This window comes from Gnatocerus cornutus, chromosome 7, assembly GCF_029298725.1.
Source record: "Gnatocerus cornutus isolate USDA-ARS CGAHR chromosome 7, icGnaCorn1.1, whole genome shotgun sequence".
NCBI lineage: Eukaryota > Metazoa > Arthropoda > Insecta > Coleoptera > Tenebrionidae > Gnatocerus > Gnatocerus cornutus.
Genome location: NC_142239.1, coordinates 12,004,651 through 12,021,189, shown reverse-complemented (window position 1 = coordinate 12,021,189; position 16,539 = coordinate 12,004,651). Strand labels below are relative to the sequence as shown.

General features: G+C 42.3%; 4 protein-coding genes across 8 annotated transcripts; 1 reads left to right on the top strand and 3 right to left on the bottom strand.

Moving 5' to 3' along the window:
• The first annotated feature begins 5,478 nt into the window (after window positions 1-5,478).
• LOC148171045 (centrosomal protein of 162 kDa) lies at window positions 5,479-14,178 on the top strand. Of its 2 annotated transcripts, none has more exons than XM_088040476.1 (4): window positions 5,479-6,289; window positions 12,359-13,510; window positions 13,562-13,786; window positions 13,833-14,178. In XM_088040476.1, the coding sequence occupies exons 1-4, from the start codon at window positions 5,600-5,602 to the stop codon at window positions 14,013-14,015; spliced, it is 2,250 nt and encodes a 749-aa protein (XP_087896602.1). In that variant the 5' UTR covers window positions 5,479-5,599; the 3' UTR covers window positions 14,016-14,178. The 2 variants fall into 2 exon arrangements, with proteins under 2 accessions (XP_087896602.1, XP_087896603.1); XM_088040477.1 differs by having other exon boundaries at window positions 13,846-13,967.
• LOC148171047 (carboxypeptidase B-like) lies at window positions 6,290-8,246 on the bottom strand. The gene is made up of 4 exons (XM_088040483.1): window positions 7,975-8,246; window positions 7,747-7,929; window positions 6,649-7,328; window positions 6,290-6,604 (listed from the first exon to the last, which is right to left on the bottom strand). Exons 1-4 carry the CDS (start codon window positions 8,165-8,167, stop codon window positions 6,362-6,364), a joined length of 1,299 nt encoding a protein of 432 aa, XP_087896609.1. The 5' UTR covers window positions 8,168-8,246; the 3' UTR covers window positions 6,290-6,361.
• Window positions 9,147-12,236, bottom strand: LOC148171046 (carboxypeptidase B-like). Of its 4 annotated transcripts, none has more exons than XM_088040481.1 (4): window positions 12,139-12,236; window positions 10,962-11,159; window positions 10,067-10,914; window positions 9,147-10,022 (listed from the first exon to the last, which is right to left on the bottom strand). In XM_088040481.1, the coding sequence occupies exons 2-4, from the start codon at window positions 11,128-11,130 to the stop codon at window positions 9,783-9,785; spliced, it is 1,257 nt and encodes a 418-aa protein (XP_087896607.1). In that variant the 5' UTR covers window positions 11,131-11,159; window positions 12,139-12,236; the 3' UTR covers window positions 9,147-9,782. The 4 variants fall into 4 exon arrangements, with proteins under 4 accessions (XP_087896607.1, XP_087896606.1, XP_087896608.1 ...); XM_088040480.1 differs by having other exon boundaries at window positions 12,078-12,235; XM_088040482.1 differs by having other exon boundaries at window positions 10,962-11,117; window positions 12,139-12,233.
• On the bottom strand, window positions 14,097-16,295 carry LOC148171044 (CDK5RAP1-like protein). The gene is made up of 5 exons (XM_088040478.1): window positions 15,878-16,295; window positions 15,361-15,831; window positions 14,712-15,311; window positions 14,425-14,668; window positions 14,097-14,376 (listed from the first exon to the last, which is right to left on the bottom strand). The coding sequence occupies exons 1-5, from the start codon at window positions 16,174-16,176 to the stop codon at window positions 14,176-14,178; spliced, it is 1,815 nt and encodes a 604-aa protein (XP_087896604.1). The 5' UTR covers window positions 16,177-16,295; the 3' UTR covers window positions 14,097-14,175.
• Between the last annotated feature and the right edge of the window lie 244 nt (window positions 16,296-16,539).

Genomic DNA, 16,539 nt, shown 5'->3' with positions numbered 1-16,539 from the left:
GAGAGGACGTCGCATCTAACATTATGCTCATAAATGTATTTGTCTTTACTATCATCCATGCGGTCGTACAAACTTGCGTAACTTTGAGGAATGTTAATAATCAAATCCGAATTGATCACGTCCTCCAAGGACTGCATATCTTCTCCGTACTGCACTTTGGACAAGAGGTCCATCAACTCGCTCTTGAAAGCCGTGGAGATGAGCATGCAGTACAGAATCCACCACCCCAAAAGACAACGAATTGTATGTTGCGGTTGTAACTGTGAGGCCATTTCTACAAGAACCCCGAAGAGGTAGAGTGGGAGTTTCGATGGTACTGCCACGTGCACCTTCTTCAAGTAGTACCAATAAATGACACTTAAAACAATAAAAAATATCGCGAAGACGATCCAGACTCTCCAACCAAAAGCCTTAGCTATACGTTCCCATTGGGGGAGAACTCTAGCTTTTGGTACCACCCAACGAAAACTGTCTTCGGTGTAAGAGTGGGTGATGTCGAAATCCAAGTGCTCGCGGTCCTTCAAGTACAAAGCTCCAACACTCACATGCTTGTCGCGAGTTAGAAGATCACCATACATACTGAAGTACGACAAAGGGTTGTTCACATCGTAATAACTCCCATTGTTGAAGTAGTACTCGGACTTTAAACGTAACGCCTTGGTGATGGTCTCCAGAAGGAAGATCTCGATTCCTTTCAGTACTCCTTCAGGGTCTATGACGTAGGGCTCGTACGTTTTATAAGAGACACGAAGTACCGAATTATCCCACGTCTTCGGCATTTTCCAATCAAACAACTTTAATGTTGGTGAGCACGGACCCATAGCCACTGGAGTGGTGTCAGGATTCTCAACATCTCTTCCTTCGTAAGGAAAATATGTGAAAACGTGAGATTGTAACGTCACTACGGCGAGGTGACTCACGTAGTACTTCGAAGCGACTTTGAAGACTTCGAGGGTTGAAGTTTCATTCCGAACTAGAATGAAGTTAGCTCGCGGATTGAAGTTTTGAAAGACGTTCAAAGTGTCGAAAGTCTCTTCTAAGTCATTCTCAGGCGTGTTAATTAAGTACGTGTGAACTCGAGGAAATGCGCTGAAGTCAACTTCTTCGTCTAGGCGGACGACGGGGTACTGAAGAGGGAAACTCACGTTCATGGTGACGATGAGGTGTTGTGGAGAGGCGTGTTTTAACACAAGGTTCTGCAAACACTGGTGGAGTTGTTCTTTGGGGGGTTCCAGGGGTTCTAAATAAGTGTTGCCAACACTAAGGAAATAGAAGACGGATAATGTTACTGCCAACATTCTGGAAGAAATGTGAGATTTTCGGGGATATTAAGGAAAATCAATTATGGAACTAACAAGGTTTGGCTATTAGGAAGACACGTAATGACCATTATTAAGTCAAGGCTACGGATATCGATCTAATTATTTTTATATTAGAAGAAACAATAAATTGGTTGTTTAGGCCCTAACTGCAGCTTCTGCAAGAACTCGAATAGCCCGAATAAGCTCCGTCGCCGTGGGAATGATGAACTTCGCCGGCAACATAAACAAATACCCGTCGTCCATCGTCCCTCTTAATTCAATAGTAAAAGAATAAGTGAAGTTCGCTTCAGCAAGAGCCCAATCGTCTGAGCCTCCAGCAGCTGGGTAAAGATGCTTGGCTGCGGAACCAAAAGTATACTCAGTGCCTGTGTACGAGTGAATTGCCTAAAAATCCTCAATAACACCTTTGTAAAGTTCTTCAGGTATTACCAATTTCATTTTCTCCGCAAGTTTGCTCAGCTGGTCTTCATTGGGGGCGTCAACTTTGTCGTACCCCCATGGAAACAGGATAAATTGACCATATGAATGAAGAGAGAGGTACGCCTTCCATTGGATATCGGTGCTCTTGAGGATAAAATCTCGCACTGCTTGAGACTCCGGTTCTGAAAACGGTTCTCTCCCACCGAAATTATCAGCGCAGGGGTCTGTGGAGACACCTTTGCCCCCCCATTTGTACCCGAAGTTGCGGTTGATGTCTACTCCAAAGCAGCCATCGAAGGGTCTTCTGTTTTTTCTCCAGAAGCGCGCCGAGGGGTGACTGTGGGTGTACTCGTACCCGTCAGGATTTAAAACGGGGACGAAGTACCAATCTAAGTTTTGCATGGCTGCGTCTTCCTCTTGAAAGTGCTTCACCAGGCAGTGGATGAGGAAGGTGACGCTAGCTGGAGACACCCATTCTCTTCCGTGGATACCGCCGTCGACCCAAATCGCCTTGTTTCCCGGATTCCCGTTTGACACCTTCAGGAGTTTAATGGGGCGGTTTTCCACCGAAAAGCCAATGGTTTGGACAGAGCACAATTCCGAGGACTCGGCGAGATTGTCCAGGAACTCGCTGATGTCGTCGAAGCGGTGGTACGCCTTCCACGTCAGTTTTCTCCCGTCTTAAAGAACTAACTAGTTTAACACAACGAAGAGAGGTCTTACCCATCCTCATCTTGACTTTCCGGGGATTTTCTTTCCGAAGCGCTTTCTTCAGATCGTTTACTATCACCTCGTATTTTAAGCTTCGGCGCTTCAACATCTCCTTTGCCCTGTTTGCTTTGGTGGATTTGACCAACACGTACTGGTTTGTCCGGTTGGTACCGCTGCCCCACATTTTGAAAACTACAGAAATTTAGAAACTCCCTATTAAAACTTACCCTTCCCCGAACAGGAAACATCGCGAATTGTTTCTTCAGGGGCTTGAATTCGCCATATTTGGTACTGTCGCTCGCATTTTATCTCGTTGGAAGAAACCCTGTTTGAAAAGTACCATCCTAAGTGAATGAAGAAAAGCTGAAACACTACGATGGGCAATTTCATGGTGATTGCCCTAAAAGCTGGTGACGCGGAGGTGGTGACATAATTTATGTGCAATTGTTTCAATGGTAATCAACCCATGGAAAGTACAAGTCAACTGTTTTTTCAATACAGCGGGATTCACATAACTGCACCACCATGACGAGCTTTACATGCAAATGGGTCTATGTTTAACAAGTTAAATGAGTCACACTGTATATTAGTACCTACATGATCACATACCTACTTTTGTTAACAGCGTCCTCCGCAAATTTATCTAAGTAATAAATTAATTAATGAAGTTATCGGAGGATGTGCAATTAAAACAGCATTGTCTCTTTGATTTTTATTTAAATTGAGTGTAACCCCGCCGTGGGGTGTATTGTTGGCTGCCTACACCGATATAAAATGTGTGATAAAAATTTTGTATTCAAGTTGAGGTGCGTCAAGTTTGAGCATCATACATCGCATTTTTTTTAAACATGTCATAATTTTGTGCTAAGTCTGTGTTAATTTGTGCTGCAATTTTGTGTTGGATTTACACCCAAGAATTTTAGAAAATTTACACAGGAGACTGGACTGATAGCAATGAGCTGGACTTTACATCAATTTAGACCTCAAGAGAAAGAATCTGAACTCTGATTTAAGATTCAGGCGTTGGTTGTTATTAAATTAGTACTTATTTGAACATTAGGTGTGAAGTTAGGTCGCGCGTGGTTGGCGCCGTGTGTCCTAGCTTGGTGCACTGGTTGAAATTTTGCTCCACGCCGGGAAATCAAATTTCGACATTTTTAATTTGCATTTTTTCAAAATATCTCACAGCTAGCGAGTAACTGAGACCAGAAATGGATGCAGAAGTGTCAAATAATGCTCTGTACAACGTTTCGTGTTGATCTGAGAACTTTCGTGTTTTTCGCCTAAAAAAGTTCAAAGGGGTTAATCCATGGATTTTTGGCGATTTTGACAAAAAATAAAATCTTTTTAAAACCAAGTTTTTCTATCAATTTGGACCTCAGAAGCAACAATCTGGCGTCGCTTTTTCGATCCGACGCTCGGTTTATTTTTAATTAATTTTTAAAAATTTTATGCGACATTACGATTTTCGGTCCAGATAAAAGCAAAAAAATACTCCACTTATCAATTTGAACCTCAGGAAAACGAATCTGAACTCTGATTTGAGATTCACGCGTCGGTTGTTGCTTAATTCATATTTGTTTAAACATTAGGTGTGAAGTTGGGTCTTCGCCGTATGTCTTAGATGTGCAGCACGCACATTTCTTGTACGAATTTCAATTGGGATTTTCTCGAAAAATCTTACAGGTAGCGAGAAACTGATACCAGAAATGGGTTCAGGAGAGCCAAGCGAAGCTGTGTGGATAGTTTTGTGTTGATCTGAAGTCCTCGAAAAAAAATCAAAGAGGTTATGTACCACATGAACTTTGAAACTTAATCAAAGTTTAAAAACTCTTGAAAACAATTTTTTTATTAATTTGAACATCAGGAACAAGATTCTGTACTCTAAAGTTGGATTTAAAATCTAATAATGATTTTAATTAATAATAAAATTTGCTTTGTGGGTAGGCAACCAAATATACACATATTGTGCTGTCATTTTGAAACCTCATTTTTCGGTGTAAATAAATACAATAAACTACTTAACTTGTTAGTTTTAACCTCAGAAAAACGAATCTGAACTCTGATTTAAGATTTACAGCTTAATTAATATTTTATATAATATTAAATATGACTAAATATAGGACAGATCTGTTAACGCATGTCGCAGCTTCTATAATTTGTTGACATATTGCTCCACGCGGGGAATTGAATTTTGAAGTTTTTAATTTGCATTTTCTCAAAAAATCGTATAGATAGCGAGGAACGGAGACCAGAAATGGATGTAGAAATGTCAAATTATGCCCTGTGCAAAGTTTCGTGTTGATCTGAAAACTTTCGTGTTTTTCGCCAAAAAAAGTTCAAAGGGGTTAATTCATGGATTTTTGGCGATTTTGAAAAAAATAAAATCTTTTTAAAACCGACTTTTTCCATCAATTTGGACCTCAGGAACAAGAATCTGTCAAAGATTTTTCGATCCGACGCTTCGTTAATTTTTTATTAATTTTTCAAACTTTTATTTGCCTCGCATTTTTTCGATGAAAATTAAAGCAAGAAAATACTCATTTTATTAATTTGGTCCTCAGGAGTAAGAATCTGAACTCTGATTTAACATTCACGACTTGGTTACAATTCTATTAATTATTTAAAATTATTGTGTGTAAACATAGGACAGGTATCTTAACGTATGTCTTAACTTGGTTATTTTGACAGCTCCCATTTGTTCGACATTTTCAATTTGAATTTTCTCGGAAAATCTCACAGCTACCGAGGAACTGAGACCAGAAATGGATGCAGGAATGCAAAGTGATGCAGTGTGCAGAGTTTGGTGTTGATCTGTAATGCTGCATTTTTTTGTGTCAAGAAACTTTTAGAAGTGAATTCCAACTAAATCACAAAAAAAAACCTGTTTTTTTTTACCAATTTTTACCTCAGGAACAAGAATCTGCAACTATTTTTTTAATTGCACGTTTCCGTTATTATTTAATTCATTTCAAAAATTGGTAACTAGAGTTTCCAGATGTGAAATAGAAAATCCCTAGATGTTGGCACCCCCTCCAGTTGCTCGTCTGTCATCTGTCAAACATTGTAAACAGTTTTGGACGCGAAATTAAAATTGTTTAATCGTTTTCACACCGACTCTTTAACACCGCGTAATCAATACAATCATGGAAACGAAACCACCCCCGTTCTGGTGGTTAAAGAACAATACGACAACTGAACAGAACGCCAACCTCACCGTTCCCCGGCTGGAACTGGAAATTTCAAGCTCCTTGGCCGAGTTCTTGGAGAAGGAACAGAACGTGCTTAACAGCAACCACGAAGATACAGTTGATGTCGGGAGCATAATTGAAGAGATTAATAGAGTGGCGGCGCAGAGTCCTCTAGGACCCTATGAGCCCTCGACTGAAGAACGCAGCATTGATGATATTATGCGAGAGGCCGAACGAATTTACATGGAAAGCTCGAAGAGTTTCGAGCAGTTAAGTCAGAGGTCGAAGACGTCGCAGAATATTACTGATTTGAAGTCGTCGAACGAGTCGACGCCGACGCCCAAAAGTGTGAGTCCGCTGCCTAACGACGAGAGTGATACTTACAGTGAAGACTTCAGTGAGGAGAGTAAGGTGGTGTCGATCCCGTCCCCCGACAAAGGGGAGGAGGACCCCAACATGAACGTGCAGGAAATGGAGGAGAATCTTAACAAGAATGTGCAGGAGATGGAGGAGAATCTTCACATAAATGTACAACTGGAGGAGCTGAAAGGAGAAGTTGACGAAAAGGTGGAAATAAAAGAAGAACTCATTAGGACCTTGGAGGTGGAGAACAAGCAGCTGAGAGAAGAAATCAGAGCAGTCAAGGTAAGATTTTCTAGAAAACTTTATTGTTGTTAAATGTAAGGGATCACAGTATTCAATGGGAAGTGGGGGCGGTTACGCGGCGGCTGCAGCCTCCGCGATGACTCTTATAGCCGCCAGAGCTTCAGTCGCGGTGGGGTGTATATAAGACGCCGGTAAGACAAATCCGTAGCGCCCATTATCCCTCAACTCAATAGTGTAAGAGTACTTGAACTTCGCCACTCCTTTAGCCCAATCGTCGGAGCCCCCAGATGCAGGATATAGAGTGTTGGCAGCTGGTCCTATCGTATACTGAGGCCCCCCAGCTGATCGAATTGCCTACAAACTTTTTTAGTACCACTCAGTCTCTTAATATCTCTTACCGATGAGATCTTCCTGGCGACGCTCTCCAAGTCTTTGTAGTCTGGTGGTACCACTCTATCGTACCCCCATGGATAGAGGACGTATTGTCCATAGGAATGGAAGGAAACGTAGGCCTTCCACTTCGCGGCTGAGTTGCTCTGGATGAAGTTCCTTACAGCTGCGGTTTCGGGTTCTGAAAACGGTCCGCTTCCTCCGAAAGTCTCAGTACAGGGGTTCTTGGAGGCGCCCCGTCCTCCCCATTTGTAGCCAAAGTTGCGGTTGAGATCAACGCCGGCGCAGTTTCCTCCAAAACCGCCTCCTCCACCTCCTCTGTTCTTCCTCCACAGCCTGTCTCTGGTGTGGGAGTACTCATAACCATCAGGGTTCAACACTGGAGTTATGTACCAATCGATGTTCTGCACTCCTGCTGGTTCGGACTCGAAGTTCGAAACGAACTGATTGATGATAAAAGTGACGGTAGCTGGGGAAATCCATTCTCTTGCATGGATGCCACCGTCGACCCAAACTGCCTTGTTTCCGGGGCCTCCATTGGAGATCTTCAAGAGTTTGATGGCTTTTCCTTGCACTGAGTACCCAATGGTCTGGACGGTACACAGATCCGGGTACGTTTCAGCAAGGTAGTCTAAATAGCCGTGGATGTCTTGGAGGCGATGGTACGCTTGCCACGTCATTCTATGACCTGGAATTGTAGAAAGGATATTGTGTTAACAGGCCTAAAAGTGCGATCGGAGGAAAAGAGGTGCGAGCTAATGATACTGGTGCGTTGTAAAGATGCGTGGCATGCATTTTACATACTTAAATGCAATTACGGACCCCAGTTTGCCGTCGGCCAGAGCTCCAGTTTGTTGCCCAAAGAGCTGAGCCCTCTCCAGGCTAGCATGTATCTGTAGGGGAGTTTTCTCACTGAAAGTTGGCAGGTTTTTTGGGTTTTTACGTTGAATGAGGTGCTGTATTAATAATACATAATACGTTTGTTTTGATCAGTTTGACCGAAAAATGTGTGGTTGCCTCTAGCTCCGACGCACGTCTTTGATTCTCAAACCGACTCCGACAACAAATTTAATTTTGATTCGTGTAAAAATGTGGTAAGATCGAACCTCTCCTATCATCGGAAATGGACTCCGGCTCTGGATTCTCCTCATCGATGGCTCTCTGCAGGTCGTCGATGACCACCTCAAACTTGATGTCACTTCCTTTGAACTTTTCCTTCACCTTATCGAGAGAATCGGGCTTGACTAAAATATCGATGGAGGTCGAGTTTCCGCCCCACATCGAAATATCTACAAACCAACGTATTATTTGAGTAAGAATTCCAGTGGACTCACCTCCTTCATCCCTTAAGCTCGCCAACGCCTGGATCTTCTCCTTGGTGATATCGAAGGTTTTCCACAACTGACTCCCGGTGTACAAGACTCGGCTTTGAATTTCACTGGTTTCGTTGGAGGCGGGTGAAGTTTCGGGTCGCGCCCACCCCCAATCCGCCGCCAGGAGAAGACAAACCAACGACAAACACTTCATTTCGATTGAGGTGCGATGGGAAGCTCGCCGATGGTTTTATAGATGAGGCGTGACCTGGTTCGTGAGGAACGGTACCGCTGCTTTTTTTTTTATTAGTTTCTTTATTTTTGTGGGTTGGACGGTTGTTATTGGAAAATTAATTGTATTTTAATTAGGCGTGATAATTTTGGGGGGTTTGGTGGTGGCGCGGTTTCGAGAACGTTGACTTTGGTTGTGTTTTGAATCGGAGAGTCTCATTAATTTCTTGAGAACGGGTTCAGCCTACATTGAACACAATAGCAGGTTTTGTACAAATTGGAAAAATACGAACGTAACGGGAGTTTAATCAAATCTTTGGCGATTTAGATATCTTTGGTTGTCTTAACCACCACCAGCTGTCGGTTTAATGAACCTTGATGGAAGAATAAAACCTCTTCGCAATTTCACGGTGAAGGAAATTTCACCGCTGCCGTTCTTTTGCCGAGTCCAGAAGCGGCAACAATTTCCGGTTAAAACGTAAAAAATTTAATTGTGAGCGATCCCTTGGGTGCCAGGAATACCAACCCAGTCGTAAAATAACATGGAATTTGTACGTAATAAAAGGGGAAAAAATATAAACATAAATTCACGGTAAATAATGAAAATTTTATGTGCGTTTGGGTGTGCCAAAAATGTTTATGATGGGAGAGGAGCGAGGAATTTCAATGCGAAATTTTCTCATTTTTTAGTTTCGTGCTATTTTATAAGCTGTAAAATACAAAGTGTTTATAAATGTTTCTAGCATCAAGGGTGGCTATGAAATGTCAAAGAAATTTGCCGTTCATTACAAATGTGGGTTTCGATTTTTTACTGACATTTGTAGTAAACCTCACTCATAGAGCAAAGTAAGTTTTGAAAAAAAACTGTTCTAGTTGTGATTTTTGAAACCTGAAAATTATAAATTTTGACACAAATTTGCAACTGAAACGTCTTTGACATAATTTTCAAGATAGTTATATTCACTATGAAAACAAAGCGGCAAAAAAGTGCATGACAGGAATTCCAGAGCCACCGTTGATGCTAAAAACATTTATAAACACCTTGAACAAAGTTTAGGATTTTTTCGCTTATTATTAATCAAAGGCAGCGCTGAATTTTTTTGGGTGTCGTTTCTTACACCATACGATTTTGCTCAAGTTGGAAGAAACGGAATTTCTCGCAACGGTAAAACTTATTTTGTTTGTTTGAATTAAAACATCTTTAATCCACCAAATTTCACAGATGACAGATGAGTGACAGTTACGTCGGAGTCAATGGCGTATCATATAGTGGCATTTCACCGTTCAACAAATTTCTTTAACTGTGAAAAATGTGGCTGTGATGCGTGTTATCACTTGTTTTTAGGACCATTGATGGTACAAAACCAAATAGCACTTTCAATGTTCGAACAAATAATTAATTAATATCTCCTTTAACACCATTTGATTCTTCGCACGTCCGTTCAAAAAAGTAATCATGCGAGATCTAAAAAGCGAGGTTTAGTAGGCATTGCATTTTTTCCTACGTTGGCAGCTCTGAACATGACTGAAAAAAACAACTCCGAAGCCAACTAGTCACGGTTTTTATTCGTTCATAAACCACTTGATTACAGACAACTCTATGAATTCGCGCTTTTTATGATGGTCCTAACAGCAATCTCTGCTTCTTCCGCCGTTGCTTTTATGTATTTCGCTGGAAGGATATAACCGTAATTTCCTTTATCTCTCAGTTCTATCGTAAAAGCGTATCGAACTGCTTGGGCACCTTTAGCCCAATCCATGGAAATTCCTGCTGCATTGTACACGGTAATTCCTGCTGGTCCAACGGAATACGACTCACCGCCGGCAGTCACTATATTCTATTAATAAATCAAAAGAAGTTTTCTCAAGACAGTTAACTTACCGTCGCGGCTTCGACTCCAATCCTGTTCAAGTCGTCGTGGTCTTGGAGAATAGCATTGGGGGAACCCCAAGGATATAGGATATACTGGCCGTACGAATGTATAGCGATGTAGCCGATCCATTTGACATCAGGATTGTTGTTGAAGAAGTTAGCCACAGATGCGGTTTCCGGTTCGGAAAACGGTCGTTTTCCTCGATAGGAGTTGCTGCAGGGGTCGGAGGACGATCCGTTTTTACCCCAATCGTAGCCCCAATTGCGGTTTAAATCCACTCCTGTACAGTTGTTGGTACTTCTTGCTCTATTCTTCCTCCACAGTCTCTCCACGTTGTACGAGTACACGTAACCATCTGGGTTCAACACAGGGACAAAGTACCAATCGAGGTTACGAATATACTCTGGTTCTTTGTCGTGGTTACCAACAATACGATGCATGATGTACGTTACTGCAGATGGGGAAATCCACTCTCTGGCGTGGATGCCTCCTTCAATAAACACTGCTTTGTTTCTTCGGTTTTTATTAGAAACGCGAAGAAGTTTGATGGGTCGACCCTCCACAGACCTCCCTATGGTACGCACGGTACATAACTGGGGGAAAGTCACCTCTAAGTACTGCAAGTAGTCGTAGATGTCACCCAAGCTGTGGTAGTACTCCCAGGTGAGTCTGTACCCTTTCCGACCGAAATCCTCCCCAGGTTTGGGGTTTTCTTCATCTATGACTTTCTGGAGGTCTTCTATGGAGACTTCATACTCCAGATGGGACTCTCGTAGTTTTTCTTTGACGGTTTCTAAAAATCCTACGTTGATCATCGCGTCGATTTTGGTGGCGTTGCGACCCCATAGAGTCAAATCTAAGCACAAGTTGAATTAAAGTGGGGGTTGATTCTGGGGTACTTACAGTTGTCGTTTTGCAACGTTTGGAGGAGTTGCAGCGCCGCTTCTCCATCGGTGGTGATTCTCCACAACTGGTTTCCTTTGTAGGTGGTTTTAGGGGGGCTTCCCAACACCAGGAGAGAAAGACAAGCGGTGACAGCTATGCCCTTCATTTTAGTGTCTAAAATTAACATGTCTCTTGATTTTATAGATGGGGAGTGACCTGGTTGTGGAAGTTCCGTTGGGTTTATTAGTAATTGACATAAATTAATAGTAATAGAGAGAGGAAGTTCATTTTTCCATATTTTTAGAAATGCGTTGGTAGCTCTGTTTGATTCGCAGGCCATGAGTTTTTTTTCACAGTTGGTAACAATGTCATGGCCTGCCTGTTTTAGTGGATCGCATGGTAACGTGATCGTAAAAAGTGTTTTCTAATTGAATTTGATTATTGTCTGTCAAAGATCAAATATCTGTTAGTTATGACAACGAAAGGCCGTAAATTTGTGTCTTTTTGACCAAACCCTAGATCTGTATCAGTTAAGAATCCGATATACGTGTGACTGTCGAAATTCCATAGCCTACTCTAATACGATTTTAAAAAGAATTTTTTTCTCATGGAATTTTACGTAATCTTCGTTATAAACAACTTCTTATAACACCTGGAAAAACCACAAATTGGGGATTAAATATTACGCAAGCGCGTTAACAACTCCAAAGCAATTTGTAACCACAAAAATGACAATAAAAACAAATTAAAACGGAATGTGGCTATTTCCTAAAGAATTTTTTGTTTTTATCCACGATTGGTAATCACCAGAACCAAACAGAACATAAATTCCCGTTAGATTTATGTCGATTGATTCGTTATCAAATTGGTATAATTTATAATATCACACCACCACCAACTGCAGGTGACCTCGTTAATCGTGGAAACACGGTTACTTGATTTTTTCGAAAATAATTCTCTATTCCTACTAATCGGTATCAATAAAACTAAATTTCTATTCGGAGTAGGCTCTGAGAAGAATGTCATGTCGTAACTAACACCACATCTGCAGTTTTGACCAATGAAAACTCAATATTTGATGAGTTTGACAGATTTCGAGCAAGAAGACGACATGCGGTGAAAACTCACGCTTACCTTGAATGGAAAATTAATGGATCGCACGATAAATACATGCAGATTAGCAGAAATTACAAACCTGTTTCAGACTGACGAGAAACGTTTACTTATCTAGAGACATAAATTACAATGAAATTGTTGTTGACTTAATGGAGCGATTAGTGCTGTTAAACTGCTTTTTTATCTAGTTAGCTGTGTTATGGGTTTGTTTACTTATACCCGAAGGTTGTACGAGCAGTGCTGCCAACAGATTAGAAATTCCACAGCCTCCTCCATAAAGCGTTTTTTTTTTCTTCCAGATCGAACTGCAGCAAACCAGCGTGTTGTTGGACCAGACCAAAGCAGCCCTCAGTGCCAAGTCTCTGTGTTCCCCCGAAATAAATCTCGAGCTTGAGAAAGTCCTCGAAGAACTCAAAGATTCCAAAGAAGTGAACACCGCCTTACAGTTACAACTGGACACAATAAATAAAACTCATTGCCTTTTGAAAAACTCCTACGAAGACCTTTTGGCTTCCAATAAAAACCTCGAACGTCGCGTGGTGGAACTAGATACTTCCCTAAGCAAATACAAGACAGAGTTGCTAACTTTGCAAAACCAAAAAGACAAACTTCTGGAGCACGAAATCAGCTTAAATAAGTTACTGGAGATTGAGAAACTTCAAAGTAAGAGCCTGAAGTTGCAGAATGAGAAAGACGCGAAGTGTATACAGGATTTGAATCGACAGATTAAAGAAATGGAGAGGATAATCGCAAGGAAGCATCCTGATTCGGTCTCTGCACTGATCGTCGCCGCGAAGAACGACGCGACCGAGTCGAATTTAACAGCGAGGAAGATTCTGGAAGATCGGATTAAGATCCTTGAGGAGGAGGCGTCGAACCGCGACTCTCAATCTTCGCGGATCTTCCTCGACATCCAAGAGAAGTTCAATCAAATGAAACTGAAATACGAGAATCATATTGAGGATCTGGAGCTCCACGTCAGCGATCTCAAGACGCAGCTGAAGAGGAAAATTGATACTTTTGATGTCTACACCCAGACTCACACCGACGAGAGGAAGATTCCGCAAAAGGACACTCTCACGGTGTCTACGCAAACAGAGCTAAAGTCTCTGAAGCGCACGGAGGCTAAAGAAGACGCGCATTTGGTGGCGACGATAAGAGGTCTTCAAGCAGATCTCACTAATAAAGAGAAAGTTGTTTCGAAGCTCCAGCGCGAGATGGACGAACTTAGGAAAACCAACCGGAAGTTGCAAAAGGAACGAGAGGGGAGTTTAAGGAGTCTTAATGAGAGGAAGGAGTTTAGAAGCTACCCTGAGAAGTTAGCGTCGCAAGCTAAAACTCCAGACGACGACGAGGTGAAGTTCTTGAGAGCGGAGCGAGACAAAATGAAGCAGCAGTTGTGCCGAATCGAAGAAGACTACCAGGTGTTGAAAACGAAGCGTCTTCACGATGTAAGTTGAGGAAATTACTTCGTTACTTCATTACTATTTGTGCATTTACAGTTGAGCGCTCTGCAGGAAGCACACGAGCGTGAAGTTGCAGCGTACGTCGGCAATATCACTCCACTTAGAGAACAACTGGAGTTGCAGCAAGTGTCTCTTTCCACGCTGCAGAGTCAGTTGAGCGCCGCCAAGGAGGAGTTGTTGATTCTCACTGTTGAAAGAGACCATTTGGTCCAACAGAAAGGATCGCGGAGTGATGGAGAAGTTGAAAGTTTGCAGAAGAAGGTACCGCTTTGCTTGTTGCTTCAAAACGCTTATTGTAACTTTTTAGATTGCATTTTTAGAGAAGCGCTATGAAGAGCGGGAGATCCGACTAAGAGCCATCGTACACGGCTTGGCGCAGAAGAATGTGACCAACAGGAGTTGCGATCAGTGCGCGGAGCGACAGAAACAGCTCATTGGGTATAAAATCGAGCTGGATCAGCTTTTAGCGACTTTAAGAGCTCTGAAGTAAAGTCCCTTGCGTGTTTTGTTTCTAGTCATTTTCACAGGGTCGCGTACTTCCATTTATTTATTTTTTTATTTATAGGGCGAGTTGAAGCTTCCTAGACTTGTTATTGCCAAAAATTGTTAACAATATACAATCGTAACCATTTTAAATAAAGCGTCTAGTTTCACATCATGTTGTAACAAGTCTCTGAGAATTCCAGAGGAGATTCCAAGTAGTACTCGGCGAGCGTGGTGTAGTACAATGGAATACCTTTCAACACTTGAGAGTTTGCCGAGTTTATTTGAACAACGACGTAGTCACCTGGGGTTAATTTCCTGCTGTTATCTCCATCCTTCTGGGGGACTTCTCCAGCGGGTATTATAACCTAAGATTAAAACTGAGCGGTTTTTTCAAATTAAAAAGGGTAACATACTTTGATGTTTTGGTCGTTGCGCCCGGCGAGCTGCTTCAGCGATCTTTTACTGCGCCCTTCGACTAGGATGAGCTGCAAGCGCCCGATTTGAGCCCGATTGAGCACTTCCGTACAACTCCGGTACGTCTTAATCATTCGCTCGAGGCGCTTTTGTTTTACCTCGAGTGGGACATCGTCGGTGTACCTCCGATAGGCAGCTGTTTTCTCCCTCATACTATAAGGGAACAAGTAGGCAGTGTTGTACCTAGAGAGTGAAATTAGCGGCGTTTTATTATTAAGGAGCTTACTTCACGGCTTCCATTAGTGTGATCGTGTCTTCGAACTCCTCGTCGGTTTCGCCGCAGAACCCGCAGATGAAATCCGAACTGAGACTCACTTCCGGTAGTAAATACCGGATGTGGTCGACCAACTCCAAGTAAGCTTCTCTGGTGTATCCGCGCCTCATTCTCTCTAAAACCGCGGAGTTACCAGACTGTGCCGGCATGTGGAGATTTTTACAAATATTCGGATGAGACTTAATAACGTGGATGACATCATCAGGGAAGTCTTTGGGGTGAGGCGAAGTGAAGCGTATTCGCATTTCGGGGTCGATTTCAGCCACTTTTTCTAACAAATCTGCGAAGCGACGTCCGCCCAACTTCGATCTGTAGACTGTCTTAAAACCTTTGGCGAGTTTCGTGGCTGTGGGGATGAAAACGTCGGCTGTTTGAGACAAGTCTCTGTAACTATTCACGTTCTGGCCTAGAAGAGTCACTTCTTTGACTCCTTGTCGCGATAATAACTCGATTTCTTTTAAGATTGAGCTCATGGGGCGCGAGCGCTCGCGGCCTCTAGTAAACGGGACTATACAGAACGTACACATGTTGTCGCAGCCTCGCATGATTGAACTGAAACGACTTTATCAGACTAGGCAGAGAATACGGGGTTTATACGTACACGAAAGCTGAAACTGAGTTTTGGTTGAGTCGCACGGGCATGATATCAGCGTATGTTTCCTCCAGGGATAAGAGGACGTTGACACTTTTCTGGTTGTTCTCAGTTTGGGCCAACAGCCGCGGTAAGTCTCTGTAGGCGTCTGGACCGGCTACCAAGTCTACAGTGTGTTCCTTTTCCAGGACTTTTTCTTTTAGTCTCTCGGCCATGCACCCCAAAATCCCGATTTTAAATTTCGAGCTGAACGTCGCCTTAGTCCTGTTGATTCCTTTCAGATACTCCAGGCGCCCCCATATCCGCGCCTCCGCCCCTTCCCTTATTGCACACGTGACTATTAAAACAACGTCAGCTTCGATCAACGTCTCGGTCCTCACATAATTGTGTTTTTTTAAAATCGACCAGATAATTTCCGTGTCGTTTACGTTCATCTGACACCCATAAACCTCAAAATAAACTTTCCGTTTCTGCCCATATCTGCAACATGACATTAGCGAGGGGGTTTTCCACGGGTTGTAGGCACCTTGAGACGTTTTGTAAATAAGGCACAACCTCTTCTTCAGGGACGTCTTCTTGGTATTTAAGATTTTCGTCTTTGAAAAAATCTTTGAGGTTAGGTCCATTTAGTAGTTTGTGGCGCAACTTTTCCGTGTCGGAGCTCTTTGGTTGTGTGTTGTCGACGTTTTTTAGGGCCGCTTCGTTGCTGCATGCTCTCGAAAAATGGAATTTTTTCAAACCTAACCTAAAATTTGACACTTGACGGAACGTTTTAGACACTAAATTTGCACCGAGCGGGGATTTTATCAGCGAATTTAAGCTCATTTTAGGGGTTGCTTCACGTACTACGCATTTTTACGTTTTGGATTTTAAAAATAAAGGTTAGGTGTCAAACTGACTGGTGTAAAGTTAGCCTACATCTGTCGTGAAGTCAGGGTGTATTACTAGTTGCATGCAAACAATGTGACATAGGCAACCAACAATACAATTTTGCAATATATAAGTTACAGTCGAATTTCGATTCGTCGTCTCACATTAGTCATTTTACAAGTTGGAATTACTTCGATAGTTATAGTTTCGCACATTTGTTTGCATTTCGCGTGAGAATAATAATAATGTGGCGGTCTTAATCCGCCGACGGATAAACGCGAGTTTCAACACATATCAACAGATTGTTTTAGTTGCTTC